The sequence below is a fragment of the Aedes albopictus genome, unplaced genomic scaffold, assembly GCF_035046485.1.
Source record: "Aedes albopictus strain Foshan unplaced genomic scaffold, AalbF5 HiC_scaffold_386, whole genome shotgun sequence".
NCBI lineage: Eukaryota > Metazoa > Arthropoda > Insecta > Diptera > Culicidae > Aedes > Aedes albopictus.
In genome coordinates, this window is record NW_026917184.1 from 7459 (window position 1) to 25000 (window position 17542).

At 40.2% G+C, this 17542-nt stretch overlaps 1 protein-coding gene and 1 long non-coding RNA gene across 5 annotated transcripts; one reads left to right on the forward strand and one right to left on the reverse strand.

The window, feature by feature from the left end:
• Positions 1 to 1813: 1813 nt before the first annotated feature.
• Positions 1814 to 15745, forward strand: LOC134283990 (rho guanine nucleotide exchange factor 25-like; the record flags this gene model as incomplete). Of its 4 annotated transcripts, none has more annotated exon segments than XM_062843631.1 (3): positions 1814 to 2900; positions 14924 to 15035; positions 15105 to 15745. In XM_062843631.1, coding segments are annotated over 3 exon segments (848 nt in total), but the record flags the coding sequence as incomplete, so codon positions are not given.
• On the reverse strand, positions 11890 to 12841 carry LOC134284633 (uncharacterized). Its single transcript, XR_009995853.1, has 2 exons — positions 12369 to 12841; positions 11890 to 12310 (listed from the first exon to the last, which is right to left on the reverse strand). It is a non-coding gene; the product is annotated as an uncharacterized LOC134284633 (long non-coding RNA).
• Positions 15746 to 17542: the final 1797 nt, after the last annotated feature.

Here is a 17542-nt window from a genome sequence, read left to right on the forward strand (position 1 = left end):
CATTAACCCTCGAGCGATCGCGCTGTTGTGTTTTGTACAACACGTTGACTAAATCTCGCGTTTTGTGTTCAGTATTGGCGTGGTGCTGACGGTGGTGGCCAACCGCGCTAGTAATGGACGGTTCAGGAATCTAGAGGAATCCACAAAAGATATACAAGGTGAAATCGCTAACAGAGTTACTCCAAGATAGTATTTTGGAGTAATAGAAAGATGAGTTTTTGGAGGAATACTCAGTTGAACATCCTGGATGAATCCCCGGAAACAACACCAATGAAGTTGCGTTAGGGCACCTACGCTAATGAATAAAATAAAAAAAAATGTTTCGATTATCCTCCATGTCCCGGATAATCGAGTGCGACCTTAGCTGATTTTATATGCACATCTTACCTATTATAGATCTGTCATAGTTAGGTACCACTTCTACACTTGTTTTTTAAATAAAAGAAAATAAGTAAAATAATGAGTGAGGAAATGCTTGAATTATGCACTATTTGGAGCTGAATGAAAATATGTTGTAAGTAATTGTGTAGCATATGCCTTTTATGTCATCATTGGTAGTTACTTCCATTTTTTCCATAGATGCATTACGTCAAGAATAATATTAAACTAGAAATATCTAGTACATAGTATTCACAGGATTGCAAATGCATTTTTACATGGTACTTATCATGCATATGATACGAAAATTGGGCGTTACCTACTAAAAAAATGTACATTTTAAAAACCGGGAAAATTTCAGAAATCGTACCGGAAAAACCGGGAAAAAGACGGGAATTTCAAAACTGATATTTAGTGGCCACCCTGTTTTCTGTTCATATGTGAAAAGGAAGCCTTCCGGTTTACCAATTCATCCACCCGCGCCAGTAACCGGGAACGGGTTATAAAATATGCATTATCTTCAATACATCCAAGCTCTTTCTTAGGTATTCTACAACAAGTTGCGCGTGGCTGGTGACTGCGACGACAACGACGACGACGGACGACGGTGGAATTGTTGCTGTTACTTTGCAATAGTGGTGTGGATAACAAACCGCGCGCTAGCTAGGAATACCCACCGAGTATGGATGAATGGGTACTTCCCAGCACATCGGAGAGGCATTTATTATCAGGGAGGTATTTACTTCTGCTGTGCCTCTTATGTACTCAGAGATAGCTTGTCCACTGCACAGAGCGATACAGCAGTTATCAGAACACTTTGTACACCAGATTATTTTTGTTTTGTACGGGTAATTTTTCTGCCATATTTAAAACAGTCAATTTTTAACGTATTGACTTGATTTTTCGTACACGGATAGTACTGACCATTAGGCCTGCCCACATTTTCAAACATGTTCTCTAATTCTCAAGTCCACCCCCATATTTTGATTTGCATTAAGTGGTGCATCAAATCAATTTTGTGTTTTTTGACTATTTTCGAACTTTAAAAAATCATAACTACACTAGAACATGTCAAAAATTAATTCTTTCAGCACAAATTGAAAGATATATTTGTTTGCTACAAGTTCTCCGAACAGTGTATGCCAATAAAATTAAAGGAAGCAATTATTAACTTTTGTTTTGCAATAAAATAATAGTTTTTTTCTGTAACGAGTTGCAAAAAGTTGATTTTTTCAGCACGAGTCGTACATTTATGCAACTCATTTGGGTTGCATAATGTTCATAATACAACTCAAATGAAAATTATACAACTATTTTTTCATTATGCAACTCATTTCAGTTGCATTATGAATCAGTTTAAAAAAGTTGATCATTATGATACCAAAATGAGTTATATAAAATAGAAATTATGATATTGAATTGCAAAAAAATTATTTTTTAATCTATCTATTTAGTGACTTCATCACACCGTGTTTCCTCACCGATGAGATAATTCTCACTCTGGACTATCAGATGTGGGATAAAACACATGATCGTTCTAGGGTGGTCCGCAAGTTGCTCGACGGTACACTGTAAACAACAGATCATTTGTTTCGCTGCCACTGAGAAGCCGTCAACTATACAAATGAGTCGTGGTGCAACATTCAAATGCCTACCCGGCGATGTGTGGGATCGTCAAATCGCTACTTAGAGGGCTCACTCTAGTTAGCACATGACATCGCGCGTGCTATCGTTCCATTCCAGCCGTGTTGTCTCACTCCGGTCCGGAAAGCAACTTGCAAAGTGGTTTTTGGGAAGGTCGACTTGAACATCGAACCTCGATCGCAACGAAGTCGTAGGTACATTCCTCCGTACAATTGGCGTAAACGGGGAAACACGTCGAAAAGTGTCAGTTTAAGTTGTACTTGGGAAGTTACGGTTCAGTTGTTTTGAACTCCGGTGGATTCGGTGTTATAGTGGTATATACAGATGTGAAGCAAATTCGTAATGTGATAAAGCATGATTTATTGCTGTGCTCCAAAAATCTGGTTTGGAATTGCTTGTTGAATTCGGGTCGCAATTACGTGCAACTTGTGTTGAATTTGTAAAAGACTCCCGCTGCTTGCCTGCTTGCATAGGTATCTTGAAGAACCAAACTAGTCGAATATGCTTTTGCCATAAAAGGACCGATTTGCGCCGTGCGTGGAATGGAAGCTGTGGAAGGCCGAATTAGAATTCAGAAGTGATTTTCAGTCGCAAATTCCGTCGCCGTAATTGAATCTTGAAACTGGATGTGCAAAAGGCGCCCGCTGGAATTGCGAGAGAAGATTGCAGTGATTTTATAACTAATAGCGCTACACAAGATTGAAACTGCTGATTGCAAACCGTTTATCGCTATTCTATCTTGGTGGTGAAGGTGTGTGTTTGCCTGCTATTTAACCACCTCCGATGCTTGGGACGCTAGGAACCTGTTCGACGGCGGTGAAAATGACACTGTTCTGCAATTATACGGATGGGAATTGCTTCGGAAACATCAAGTTCAGGTAAATTGTATATGTAAAGTCGAACAATTTGAAAATTTAAATAAAAAAAATGAGATCAACCATTCGTATGTTTGACAAACATAATGCAAAAGCTTAAGGTTCCATTAGACATGACGAATATTTGGTCAAACAAGCCCAAAAAATGACCAACACAACGTAAATCATAGCCACCTTGGATAAATTTCGGACTTCAATGGCAAATATTTGGCATAATGACAAACAGTTTAATGGCACCTTTAGAAGGGAATTTTCGAACATCTATCATTTGTTTGCAAATACTGCAAGTAAATAACATATTTAATGTTTCTATCAATCAGAGCAAGTGTGAATAAATACAGAGAATGCGGCATTACTAGGGATACACTCTATAACTTTGAGTTGCCTGTGTAAAAGTATCATAACAACTGCAACACACTCTATTTCCATCGTTAGACGGGAACAAATATTGAATATTGGTAACCAACTTTATCACTTGTAAAAGTGCAAAGTTTTAAAATACACATCCGTGTGGTTAATTATGATTAACTCAGCGTATATTTCTACAGAAGGATAAATTATGAGTGAAATTAAAGATTCACTCAGGTGCGATTTGAACTCACGATTCTTGTTGTATTGTCGCGCTTATCTTTTATTAGAGTCCTGCGGCGGTCGTACGCTCGCAAGGCATACCGCCGCATGACAGTCACAAGGCAAAACAAAAGAAAAAGTGTTCCCGCCAAAAACAAAAGCACGTGGGTTTCGCGAAGTGACAGATGTTTTTGAATGTATTTGTGACGAACGGCAAGAGTAGCTCAGTGGAATGAGTGTTCTTGCTGTCAAACCCCATATAGTGGAATTATATACTTTTAAATCTGGTGATGCTGTTATAATTAGTGACTGTCGCGCTGATATCAGAAGCCAGAGGCAGATAATCGCCATATTCTGATTTTTCTTGAGAGGCATAATATGTTAGACGAGTGTTTAATCAATTAAGTTTTTAAATTAAGAAAAATTCAATGATTTTTTATCTTTAAACAAAAGAACACCTTTTTCTAAGCCGCTATGATTTTTTTTTCAGATTTTTAGAACTTTAATTTGGTACCTAAAATCAATTTCAAACAGATTTTTTGAAATCACCTTTTGACAGCTGACAGCTCCGCTCAGTACAAAATCCGACGAGGGGTGGTTCGACTAATCGCTCCCATACAAACTTCAAATCGATTTTTAAATTGGTTCCTGGGCACCAAAATTGATGAAAATTTGGATTTCTGCTCAGTTTGGCATGCAGACTGAGAATATGGAATTATCTCAACACCACTAAAGAAGCCAATTAGTCTACCGAGCCAATTTATAAAACGGCACCTTAGTTGTTTCGCTGTTCTATGATATCTAACAACCACAAGTCACCTATGTCCTATATGTATGTACATATCACGCTTATGATGTTTACTCTTACTGATAAGATGCTTGGCATTTCAAACTAAACTGCCACTAGTTTCACTAATAGTATGACTAATGGTTTCAAGTATGTTTGGGTCGATGCAGTTGTAACTATTAGACCCTTTCAGCGTTGGTTTTGTTGCACGATTGCAAAAGCTGAAACAGCTTGTGGATAGTACTAACAATAATGCGGTCTAATGATACATACTTAGTTTATTGATATAGCGCATTTAGTTCACCACTGGACTATCGCACGGGGCCTTATTACGAGTGTCACTTCACGGTGAAAACGAAAAAAAATGACACTGGTAATAAGGATGGTGAAAGTGATTCCCATTTGATTAAACCATAACTTTTTCACCGTGGATTCGCAATGTGTCACCGTGATCGATTTTCACCGTGAAGTGACAGTCATAATAAGGGCCTAAGTGCGCAGTCCAGTGGTGAACTAAGGGCCTGATTACGAGTGTCATGTCATTCCACGGTGAAAATAGAAAAGTGACACCGGTAATAAGGACGATGAAAGTGATTCCCATTTGATTAATCCATACCTTTTTACCGTGGATTCGCAATGTGTCACCGTGATCGGTTTTCACCGTGAAGTGACACTCATAATAAGGGCCTAAATGTGCAATATAAACGTATGGCTTTGTTACAGTATTACTGTGCGCATAAGAATGATGCATGATTTGATTCTCATGGCTAAAAAGAAATCTAATATTGTCTGGCTACTAGGTACAGGCTCGCTGTTTTTGCAGATTAACTAGATTCAGTATTCGTAGATCTACCCCCACCCTACCTCCCCAAAAGTCTACGTGATTTATTGATGGTCCTTAAGAGTAGACGAAGGCCAGCCAAGTTCCAGTGGGAACGTAGAGTCATAATGAAGAAGAAGAAGAAGAAGAAGAGCAGACGAAAAAACGCCAAACCCTGTCAATAATCTCAGTAAATAAATCAGGAAGCTCGCTTCAGTGATCCTGGCAGTCATAAATATATGTCACCAAAATAAGAGCGACACACCTTACATTCTCGAGACGATTGCTGGTAACGAAAAAGGGAACCACACTTTGTCTTTTCCTCACTCTTGACGGGTTCGGTGTCTAATAAATTAGCACGTTGCCCGAGCCGCAGGGGAACGTGCGTTTTATCGCATTTTTGAGCAATTAAAAATGAGTTTGTACTGATAGCCGGCCGTCGAACACAAACAACACAGCTAGCAGAAGTGGAATTGTATTTTGCAGAACAAAAAAAAACGGTTGAAATAGCAGTCCGCAGATACCACTCATCGGTATCATTGCCGTGGTGCAGAGGTTTTCAAACTACTTATGGTTTAGGTCTTGTCGTATTCAGGGTGGCTGTTTTTTTTATGACACATTCAGAGATGAGCCAGCCTAGGGCTGCAAATCTCTTAAATACGTCAACGTGTTGACGCCTTTTTGGTCAGATTTTCCACTATAACTCTATAAATGAAACCGTAAACCTCAAATATTCTTGCATATTAGGATTCCTTTTAAAATTTGCAGTAAATATGATCTGTGAAACATTTAGTTTTTATTGAAAAAGTACAAAATGGGCATTAGTAGTGTGACGTAAGCGCCGGCTGTGTTTACATGCAGAAAAAGTTACGAAAATCATCAAAAAAGTAGGAGAATAGTGCGGTGCTGCGATGATTTCAACAGTTGTCAAACGATCACCTTGGCAAGACAAGCCTAGTGATGAATGTTTTAGAGTAGGTAATTTGTACATTACGTGTTAGTTTTTTTATTGTGTAGAGGTAATTTATCACGTTAAAATGTATGCGTGCCTTTTTTGTAAATGTAGTTGTGAAACTGTGAAGAAAACATTTGCACTCTCACTCCGAACGTTAGTTTTATAATTATATTTTTACCCAATCCGATTGGATAATATTTGCTAATGCAATCTGAATAGAATAGCCTTCAAATTGGCGTGCATTTTTGTGTGTCGCGATAGTGTTCGTGTGTTGAAATGTCACTTATCTCTATTAGCGAGATGTTTGGCCCAATATGGCTTGACGGCGCCGTGGTGGTGCCGCCTGGCGGGAGTCGTATGGCAAACGTGAGAAAAAACGGACAAAATACGTTTGTTTATACTTCTTCACGCACACGATGACAGAAACAAATGGCATTTCCCCTTTGGAGTGAGTGCATTTTTTCTGCAGTCAGAGCCAATACTCGTTCATTCATATTTTTTTTTTTCATTTATTTAGTCTGTCTGTCTCGGGTAGGGCCCATATAGCTGAGGCGGTAAACGCACGGGTATTCAGCATGACCATGCTGAGGGTGACGGGTTCGATTCCCGGTCGGTCCAGGATCTTTTCGTAAAGGAAATTTCCTTGATTTCCTTGGGCATAGAGTATCTTCGTGCCTGCCACACGATATACACATGCAAAATGGTCATTGGCAGAGGAAGCTCTCAGTTAATAACTGTGGAAGTGCTCATAGAACACTAAGCTGAGAAGCAGGCTTTGTCCCAGTGAGGACGTTACGCCAAGAAGAAGAAGAAGTCTGTCTGTCTGACCCTTATGGATTCGGAAACGACTGAACCGATCGGCGTGAAATTTTGTTCGCAGGGAGGTTTGGGACCGGGGAAGATTCTTAGCATATTGTGAGACCCCTCCCCTCCCTAGAAAGGGGAGCTCCCATACAAGTGAATCTACGGGGGACGTTCCAATGAAGCTAAATGTTAAAACAACACAGTAGGCAGGCAGTACGACGTTTGCCGGGACAGCTAGTTCAAAATAAAACAGAACACCAACACTATTTATTCATAATACACTGTTCGTGGCTGTCAATCTGCAACCTCGGTCACGCCTTAATCTCGCCAGATCTGTTTACACCTGATTCAACCACATTGCACGCTGCCCTCCAGGTCTGCTTGTGGGGATTTTTTTTGCAACCGTAGGTCCTTGTGGAACCTATTGTAGTCCCGACTTCTACTAATGCTGCGCCTCCGTATTTTACGGCTAACGTTGTTGTATCTTCTAAAATCTAGAGCAATATTAAACATCAGGCATGAGAGTTCATCACCTTGTCGTAGTCCTCAACGAGATTCGAACGAACCAAACATATCGCCCGATACTCTCACGCAGTTTTTACACCGTCCCTCGTCGCTTTGATCAGTCTAGTGAACTTCACGGAGAAGCCGTTCTCGTCCATAGTATAGATACGTACTCGTTCAACTCGGAACTCGCACTTTACTACCATTTCCAAGGAACAGCTCATCTTTTTTATGAGTTTGTCGAGATTGGGATTCGATCCCAGGTCCTCGCCGTGAACGGCATGACAAAATCGCAACCTGCATTTGTACGATTTGGGACTCCAACTGATGGGGTGATCTCCAGATGTAACGATAAGGAAGGCTGTGCTGGAAATAGGTAATACATATGGCCATGTTCTTAGAGGTGGCGAAATCAATCAGTCGTAGGTCGTTCTCGTTCGCCAGATGGCGGGCGCTAAACTTTCCAATTGTCGGTTTAAATTCCGCCTCCTAGTCAACCTGAGCAATAGAAATACACTAGAACTCCAATGGCGCTGTAGTCACTTTTCTCATTAAATTATTTTAATAACTTTAACCCTCTAATACCCAATCCCTGAGCATTTTTGTAAATTTTGTTTCGTAGAAAATCTTTTTTTATATATTTTTGGCTGATGTTTATGCCTGTTCTGTATATCTCAAAATAGTTTTTGGTGTATTTTTAAGCGTATTTACATTTTTTTTAAATCATTGAAAAATTGATGTTTTAGTCACCTTTGAATCGCTACTATTAAGGGGCTGTCCATAAACCACGTGGTCATTTTTTTGGGACTTTTCAACCCCCCCGCGTGGTCATTTGTCCATACAAAATTTTCGTCCATACAAAATGCTCATAGGCCGAACCCCCCACCCCCCTCATGACCACGTGGTTTATGGACAGCCCCTAAGATATTTTAATTTTTTTCCAATTCATTCTATCCTTGTTTAATAGTTTAAGGGAATCGAATTTACTTATTAGCCAATTATTTTCCCTAAAATTTACACGGAAAATACATCTGTAAAAAAATTTTAAAATAATAATATTTCAACAATAATCATAAAATCTCAAAATGTTTTCATCTCAAAAAAATCGTTCCCCAAATTGGCTTCCAGGAAAAATATAGAAGTTTGGGGATATTCAAAAATAAAAATTAGAAAAATCAAAAACTGAAATTCTCGAAATCGAGAATTAAAAAGAATCATCTTCCAAAACATGTTTAAATTGATTTTAGATGTCGAAAAATGATATTTAGATCAATATCAAAAATTTGGGTATTAGAGGGTTAATTGCAATAATTTACTATTTTTAAGTGGCCATCTTGTAGAGGATCTTTTGTTTTGGTAAACAAATTAAACTTGACACTTCTAGTACTGCTGCAGTCGCGACATTGGACTTCTGTGGCTAGTTATTCTAATCGAGCGGCTCGCAGGGCCTAACACCCGATTTACTGTCCGGAGAAGCTCAGTAAAGTTCACCGAAGCAACCCCCCGTTCCTGTTAGCATACGGCCAATGTTCCCACCGGGATTGGTTACCCGATCTTCATTAAGGTTCGTAACAGTGCCAATGCCAACTAGGTGGTAGAGATCAGAGTTGCATGGCAAGAGGCTGAAGGACTTTACATTAGGCCTGAAGTGCCAGTCTTTACCGCGGTCGACTCACATCTACTTACGCTCTTAAATTTGTTGCTATCACTATTATAGACGATAAAGCTCGACGTTGGAAGTTTAGTTCAGCAGCTACCATGCACAAATTATAATTATATCATTTGTTGATGAATATCTACACCGATTGAGTGTTCTTGACTGATACACACCAGGTATCACTGGCGTGTACAACAGCATTGACTGATATTTCATATCAGCGAGCCCTTGAGCAGCGGCATCACCCAGTTTGAAGCCATTTACTGCCGTGTGCAGCATAGTAACTATGGGAATCCCTATTAACATGGGACAATTATGTTGCACAAGGCAGTTTAGATGTTCGATGGTAATAGGCTGTGAAATCAACCCTTGCTTTTTTAGCTTACTATTTTGCAGACTCGCCCAATGGCTTTGCTTTTCCTAGATCCAGTTGGCACCAGAAATCTAGCTCGGAGTTCCAATGAATACCCACCAGTAAATGCTACAAGAATGTCATACAAGATTTCTTCCGGAATTCCATTGTATTCCATTCAGCTATCTCTCTTTGAAGACCTACAAGTGGCTTTCGTAAAGAACAAAACAAAACTAACAAAATTAAATTGAGAATCCCTGTCATAGTAAGTGAATTGCCACTCATAGGATCGGTATCACACGCGTGTATGTGAGCTACATTAGTACTGTTGGGGATATTGAGTCGACGACGGCGGTTGGCGATATTCAACACCAAATCTCGTCGGATATTGTGCGTGTTTGGTGTTATTGTAAATTGGTTCCGTGGATTGCAGTTGTCGAAGCTCTAGCACTTCGTTGGTCTGCAAGCTGGCTGTCATCAACTTCTCGCCGTCCGTTCGACCGGAACCAGAGAAATAATTTATTGCAATCGATCGCGCGATATTCATGCATCACCGCATTGACATCGCAAAGTGCATCAGTGACGTTTGGGGCGAGTCCCGGAGTTCCCATCCAAAGCAAAGAACAATGTGTATCGTGGATTCATAGCTGTGAGGACAAAAAAATCATTTAGAACAACAAGGCATCCACTATATCTGCCTGAAGACCACTCGACGACAACTGTGTAACAATAGTGCAGTGAAATCCACCACAGAAATATCCCAACCGGCGGCGAGGTGGATCCGTACGATAATGTGTTTGCGGTGCTTAATCCAATATTTATGCCTGTGCAAAAATTGCGGCTGCGGTATTTGGCCTAGTCATGGCGCCGCCGACAGCGACAAAGCAAGGTACCTAGCAGATATGTCTCGTGTCATCTGTAGTCTTCTGTACAACAACCTCTAGCCTTGCAGCTGGCATGGCGGGGGGAACAAGGCGAATCTCCTGTCTGACCTGTGAAATAATACGATATGGAGCGAAGTTGTATGTGCAATACCCGCACCAGCACAACACAAGCAACAGTCGCGAAATGTTGCCATTTGTGCGATAAGCAGTGACAACAGCAAGCATCGTCATATTTTTTCGGTGGCTAGAGAGCTAAAGGCTGGGGTTTCACAACGCCCAAAAGAGTGATACTTTTTTTTTCTTTATTAGTAGTTTTTAGTGCTCGTTTACTTCATTGAAATATGGGGAACAAGTTGCAGTGATAAAACAGCAGCTTATCAATCTCCGGTGTTTTCGTGTAGAAATACAATTTGATACTTTTTCAAAAGATATTTTAAAACATATGAGTCATAATGTGATTATTATGTAGGACGTCACTAGTCGATACAAAATCAGCAACGACTAAGTTTCATGTTTGACGGTAAACTATTTGAGTTCCTGTGTGGAAAAATTTCCAAGTACCGTAAACTGGGGTGTAGTTGATCAGTGGGGTAGAGGGCCCATATAGCCGAGGCGGTAAACGCACGGGTATTCAGCATGACCATGCTGAGGGTGACGGGTTCGATTCCCGGTCGGTCCAGGATCTTTTCGTAAAAGGAAATTTCCTTGACTTCCTTGGGCATAGAGTATCTTCGTGCCTGCCACACGATATACACATGCAAAATGGTCATTGGCAGAGGAAGCTCTCAGTTAAAAACTGTGGAAGTGCTCATTGAACACTAAGCTGAGAAGCAGGCTTTGTCCCAGTGAGGACGTTACGCCAAGAAGAGGAGGGGAGAGGAGTTGATCAGTGGGGTGATCCTGATCACTCAATTACCCACGGATATCGATTTTCGAGGAAATTACCATTCCATTTTAATGTTGGTGGGGGCTGGCTCACCGAATCTTCCGGTCCGCTTTAGTGCTTTATGCATCATTGTGACCAGGTGCTGTTCTAGTTTTTCCAGCTGTATTGTAAAGCATGAGCGGTGATCCTTGGCATCCTTGTTAAATTAGGCGAGTCGGAATGTTGATCGACCACCGATTGTTGCTGGCAGATGCAGTGGAAAGTTTGCCTTAATACGTATCAATCGTCTCTGACAAACGAGAAAAACTGACTTCACTGATTACCTGTCTCTGAGCCAAATTTGGTATAGAGTCTTCAGTCTCCGATTAGTCGCTTCATGTTTGATGGAGGCTTTCAATCCAATGGGGTTACACAGTAGCTATCCGAATGAAGAGAACAATATTCCGCGTAATATATCACAAATCAAAAGAGGTGCGGTACATTACGTGGAATGGAGATGCTGAATTGGGTACCAGACCAAGTCCCTGCTGGGTGGTGCGAAATAGATGAGCCATAGACAATAGAATCGTCAATGTCGTAGGGCATAGCATGTGACTATTGTCGAAACAACACTATTTTCGGTCATTGTCCAACCAAAATCATAAGCGGCGTCCACTTACACTAAGCGCATAACTATGTTAGGGTCAAGATTAGGGTGAAATCAGTGGTAAAATATAATAACACTTTTTAGTTTGTGTAGTTAGTTGAACTAGAGTTAACTTTTTATTGAGACATTTTCTGTAGGTTTATTCTGGATTACAATACATTAGCTGCCCTTCAACTGAATTATTTTATAACAGTAAATAACATTATTCCTTCTTGATAAAAGATGTATTAACAAAAAAGCATTTCAATGTGGACATAGAATTGCGAAACTATACATCTGATCAGATGTTTTTCCGGTATTAAATTTGGGGTGGAGAGTTGAACACTTATGGAAAATAGTTTTTCAATTTCAGACAAACATCACATGAACACAGCTACTAATGAACCAAACCTTCTCTACTGTCTTCTCATTTTGCCGCTTCATATCCTCAATTGAACTTATCTGACACTAGTTAGGACTGTCTGTGGAAGATCCGGGTTTCTAATTCTGGGTAGGACTTGTTAAAACGGGATGCCTGATATGTACTGCGAACAAATGGGCTGGAAGCACTGAGCAATCACAATTACTGTCGTACTAATCATATTAAATGCATGCTTTTCTACTTACATCCCGAACGTCGCCAACCGGCAAAGAGGACATGACAAAAACGCGAGATGGCCCTAACAAAAACGGAAAAGGCGATGAAAATGTTCACCGATGCAACGATATGGAAACAAAATAGATGAGAAATTATCGACCAAATCATAATCTATGAACATATCGCTAATGTTCTTTATCATTCTTTTTCTCGTTTCAGCAACAAAATCGAAACCTCTCTACTATCTCTTCATTTTCAACCTCTTCCCATCCTATTCCCACATCTTCCTATATCCTCTACCCCATCTATTTAATGTATCTGACACTTGTTGGGACTGGTAACGCCAGCGCCTGCCTGTGGAAGATCCCGGTGTGCTAATTCGGTGTAGGACATGTTAACGGGGGAGGCTTAGTAGGTCCACATCTGCCTACGAGCAGATGGGCTGACACTTGTCGGCCTGGGTGTGGATTGAGCAATTACAATTACAATTACAATTACAATTACCATTCCATTTTAATGTTATGTTTTCGTCATGGGGAGTTTGTTGAACTCAGTGTTGGCATGTGACGTCGTTTTATCGTTTACGTTGATCAAATTGGTGTGGAGTACTAGATCATTGTGTTCACGCCTATGAACGGTTTGAATTACGTCATCAAAAAACTGTCAGATTTCCGGAAGGTATCATCTTCTGAATAATGTACACCGTGTACCTGCCGATAATACCCTTAGATACCTGAGAGATATCGAGATGTAGAACATCGATATGTGAAGAGTCCTTTGCAACACTGTAGTGTTCAGTTTTAGGGATGTCAGAACTCTAATACACTTCATAGATTGCAATGAATGATTTTTAGCCATTTGTCATTGACTCAAGACTATCTCTTTGAGACATTTCATTGAAAATCACCACTATGCCCCAAGCAATGCCCTGCCCATGTGATGTGTATCACGAAGATTCGTGAATCACAAGTCTCAAGCGCAATTAACTTCAATAAGTTCTGAACTTGTTCTCAAATCACACAATGAGAATTATGCGCGCGGACACACTGACATTTCTGACGTTCTATTTGAGTAGGTCGAATCTGCATAGGAATCACAGCAAGCCCATTAACCTATTCGAATCGAACGCCAGATTTGTTCTTCATTTGACTCAGATAATAGCGCTAAGAACATATTGAAAAAAAAAAAAATCGAAACCAATCCGGGATTTCGTCAGGGAATTTTCATGGACGTCTATTCAAATTAATTGCATTAGGTTTTTAAGATACTGTGTGCCTCCTGGGTTTCAATTTGGTTTTTTGCAGCCCAGCTTCTTTGAGGTATCAAGTTAGATGAAATATAAATAAAAATCTGATTGCTCCCACGATATTTTACCGCCAATCAGATTTTATGTGTGTCTAATGCAGTGAAGAGAATTGTCAGACAAAAGAAGCACAAAACAAGCAACAAAAAAGGCGCAGCGATTACTCTTTATCCCAACTAGTGACAGATAATGACATGATCCCGAAAATTTTTGTTGCAGACAAAACGGAAGCTGAATTTGTTGCGTACTTTTCAACTCGTGAATAATCAATCATTACCAGGGAATGAAATTATCGATCACGATCGCGATAGTAGAAAACTCTCCCACACGCATTATCGGCGAAAAAAGACGTGCGATAATTTCAGACCCGGGTTTCTCCCGAGAATGTGTTTTCGCTCGTTCCGCAGCGCCGAAAATCGATTATCATCTGCAATGAAAAGTTGACTGGTTTGCTTTCTGCTCTTTGTTCGCCTTTCCGTAGTCCCGTCGTCACCGGCTGTAGCTTTTATGTACAAAATTTCTGTCCTCTCTCGAGCAGCTTGTGTGATCGAGTAGTTATGGTGCGCGCTCATACACATTTTTGTGAAGGGTCTAGGTTCGAATCCCGTTAGCGGCAAATTTTTGTTATTTGCCTTCTGATAATTATCGCGATAACTTTGCAGGCGGATAAAGTTGGATAGTGAAAATGAAAAGAGAGATTTCCAGTTTTCGGCTATCCTTTGATCGGGGACAAACAGAAACGACCGATAAACATTTCTCACAGGAAAAGTAAAAACAGAAAAAATCGGTTGCTCGAAAAACGCCGTTTTTCGTCTCAATTTGCTGATAATTTCACTCCCTGATCATTACCAACCCAAAATCGAAACTTTTTGATGATACATCTTCAGCAGCGTTGCAGTGTTTACCGACTCGAAGTTACCGCTCGAAAATCACAATGCAAGGCTTAAAAATCTCTAAACTCGTGCTGCATGATCTTTATCCCATTCTTTTCAAGTTGGGACAAACCTATGTCGCATTGGGTAGAATGTCGCAACAAATTCAGGTTGCGACATTGTCATTATTGTTGCGCGATGGTTGAATTTTGATTCACTGGTCTAATGTAATTATTCCATTGTTAGACTATTTTGATTATTTCCGAAAATAACTATATCAGTTTTCGTTACGTCCTCACTGCTGAGTTACTAGTTTGAAATTTGTTATGTGAACTTGAGAAAACATCTATTTTAGGAACTTAAAGCTTATGACCCATTAACTAATATTTCCCCATTTTCCATTTTACAGGAAAAAATGGCTTCCGACTCAATTCCGTAAGCTTTCGCACAACAAGTCGGACAAATTACCTCCTGTGGAGAAAACACTCATCAGTAAAAAAGGATCAGATAAGAAGGCAAAGGTTAGTATTGAACTTCTTCTCAATTTTATTCAAACTACTCATTTACTGAACTTCATTTCTGGTTCCCAGGATAAACCGCTGGAGGAAGTGGAACCATCCACGACCGCCTCGCAGATCGAGTTGGAAGCCGAAGAGGAGCCCACGATCGAGTTGCCACCGCCCATGAAACCGATCCAGGACACAACCACGGCGTTGTCTGGTACCCCGTCGTCCACCCTGTCCTCGGCCGAGGATCAGACCTGTACTAGTGCTAAGATTACGAAAGCTTTATCACTCAAATCGCTGGAGGAACCTCCGGCGGCGGTGAACCAAACGGCCGATGTGGCCGAAATCGAGCGGATAGTTAAGGAAAAAATGCAAAGCTTCAAATACCTGGAAAATGACGCAGCCATCACAAGCAACAGTATTGCCGAGGGGGGTAGTAGTAGTAGTATGGGAGGGATCGGGTTGGACGATCCCACCATTGGGGTGCCATCAGTGAGTAACGGAGGGGGAGGTAGCAGTTGTGCAGCTAGTGCAGTCAGTGGAAGTGGGGCGACCTTCAACAAAGCGCCCACATCGCCGCAGTATTTTGAGAGTGAGAACCTGGACGAGAACCTTGGCGATGAGCAGGGTATCGACGATATTCTACGGAAGCGGATGTTTGCTTTAAAGGAACTCGTCACCACCGAGGATGCATACGTGAACGATTTGGCACAGATAGTCAATGGGTAAGTGAATCGATTAAGATGAAGCTTTCGGTCCCTGCTCATTATTACGTTTTCTAAACAATAAACTCCGATTTACAAAATTGTGTATATTGGGCGAAATTGTGATAGATGAATAGATTTTTTCCAATATTCCCACAACATTTCTAAAATTATTATTATTATTTTAAATTTTCATGTGTATCTATGTGATTTCCATATTCGATTATTTCATTTTTGGTTAATGCAAGAATTTCTAGAAAAATTAAGTTAAAACTTTTTTTGCTATTCGGTTTTATATGTACTTGCTCCCTACTTATTGACTAGCCATAAACACAATTTTAAATGTATCAACGGTAGCTACGGTATCTGAAAATACTTGGGAATGTTCTATGCAAGCCTACATACTGTTTGTATATCCGCCTCAACATCGTTACCACCGTTCTAACGCTTTAATGGACTCGGTGGCCGTACTGCCATGCTTCATTTCTCTTCCCTGTTTGCAACAAGTTGTGACAACACTTAAAACAGCTTCATTAGCATACAATGTCACGCAATCACCAAGCAATTTGTCGGCCATCGTAGCCCGAAAGGCAAACTCTTTATTTTTCTTGTATTTTCGTGCTCCTATCACAGCATATGCTACCACCCTACACTATGTATCTTCACTGCACAATCTCCGAGAAGTTTTAGAAAATGTTTCAGAATTGGCGATGATACCCTTCACATTCGTCTCTAAGAAGAAGGCTCTCGTGTCGACTGAATGCGAGCCAGTTGGAGTTATTGTTGATTTTACCACTTATAATTGCTTTTCTCCAGGTTCTCCTGTGGGGTCATTCCACGTCAAATGAAAAAAAAAAATGAGACTTGATATTTCAAGCTTCCTTATAACATCAGACAATCTTCTAGACGTAAATTGACACGCAGGAGAACCTGAGATCTAAAATATAGAGACTTCCATTTGCAAAGCTTTGATTTTTTATTATTGCCTTAGAATGTCGCTCTAAGGGTACCTAGCTGATTTGATTATCCGTTGTACCTTTAGACATGTGGCTAATTCAATCGCATTCGATCAAGGTATTTCATGTTCCATGTAGGAAAAGGGCAAGGTAAAGTACAAAGATGATCGTTTCTCATTTCACTCGATCATAAATCTGAAGAACTTCTTTTCCACTGGGACATCACACCCTTTCTATGTATCTCATAATTATATATTTTTTATTAGTTTCTAATTTGTTTGATCCCAGCTCATTTTTTTCCTATTCACTTGTATTTTTTGTTTGCTGTTTAGATTGAGCTGAGATAGTTGCGTTGCGTCCACTACCAGAAGACTACGTGGTAGTCTTTTGGTGTGAGGGAGAGTGGCGGGTACGCAAAAAAAAATCTGGATGTCCTGAAAATGCTACTCGCTGCTCTGATGAAGCTTTTAGATGAATTCCTAGAAAAGTACATGTCGACATTTCTAGCGATTTGTATGAACTTCTGAAAAGGTTTTAGTGGAATTCTTGAAAAACTTTGGGGACTGTATCCAGCTTTTTACGCTAGCCATAAAACAACGAGGGGTGATTCGATTTTGACATTTCTTGCCGACAGATTTTATAGTTAAATCTAAGTAGGCCGAAAATATAGGTTGTTGATCCAACTGTCAAAAATTTTCACCACTTGTGTTTGGAAACTGCCAATACTTTCTATCATTTGGTTTTCAAGTTTGAATAATTTTGGTTTTGTAATTAATTGCATTTATTATTTTAGGCATCTTGAAACGGCTATGACTGCTTGTAGGAAGATTTGGACAATTGGACGCAAAATAAAAGGGTTGTT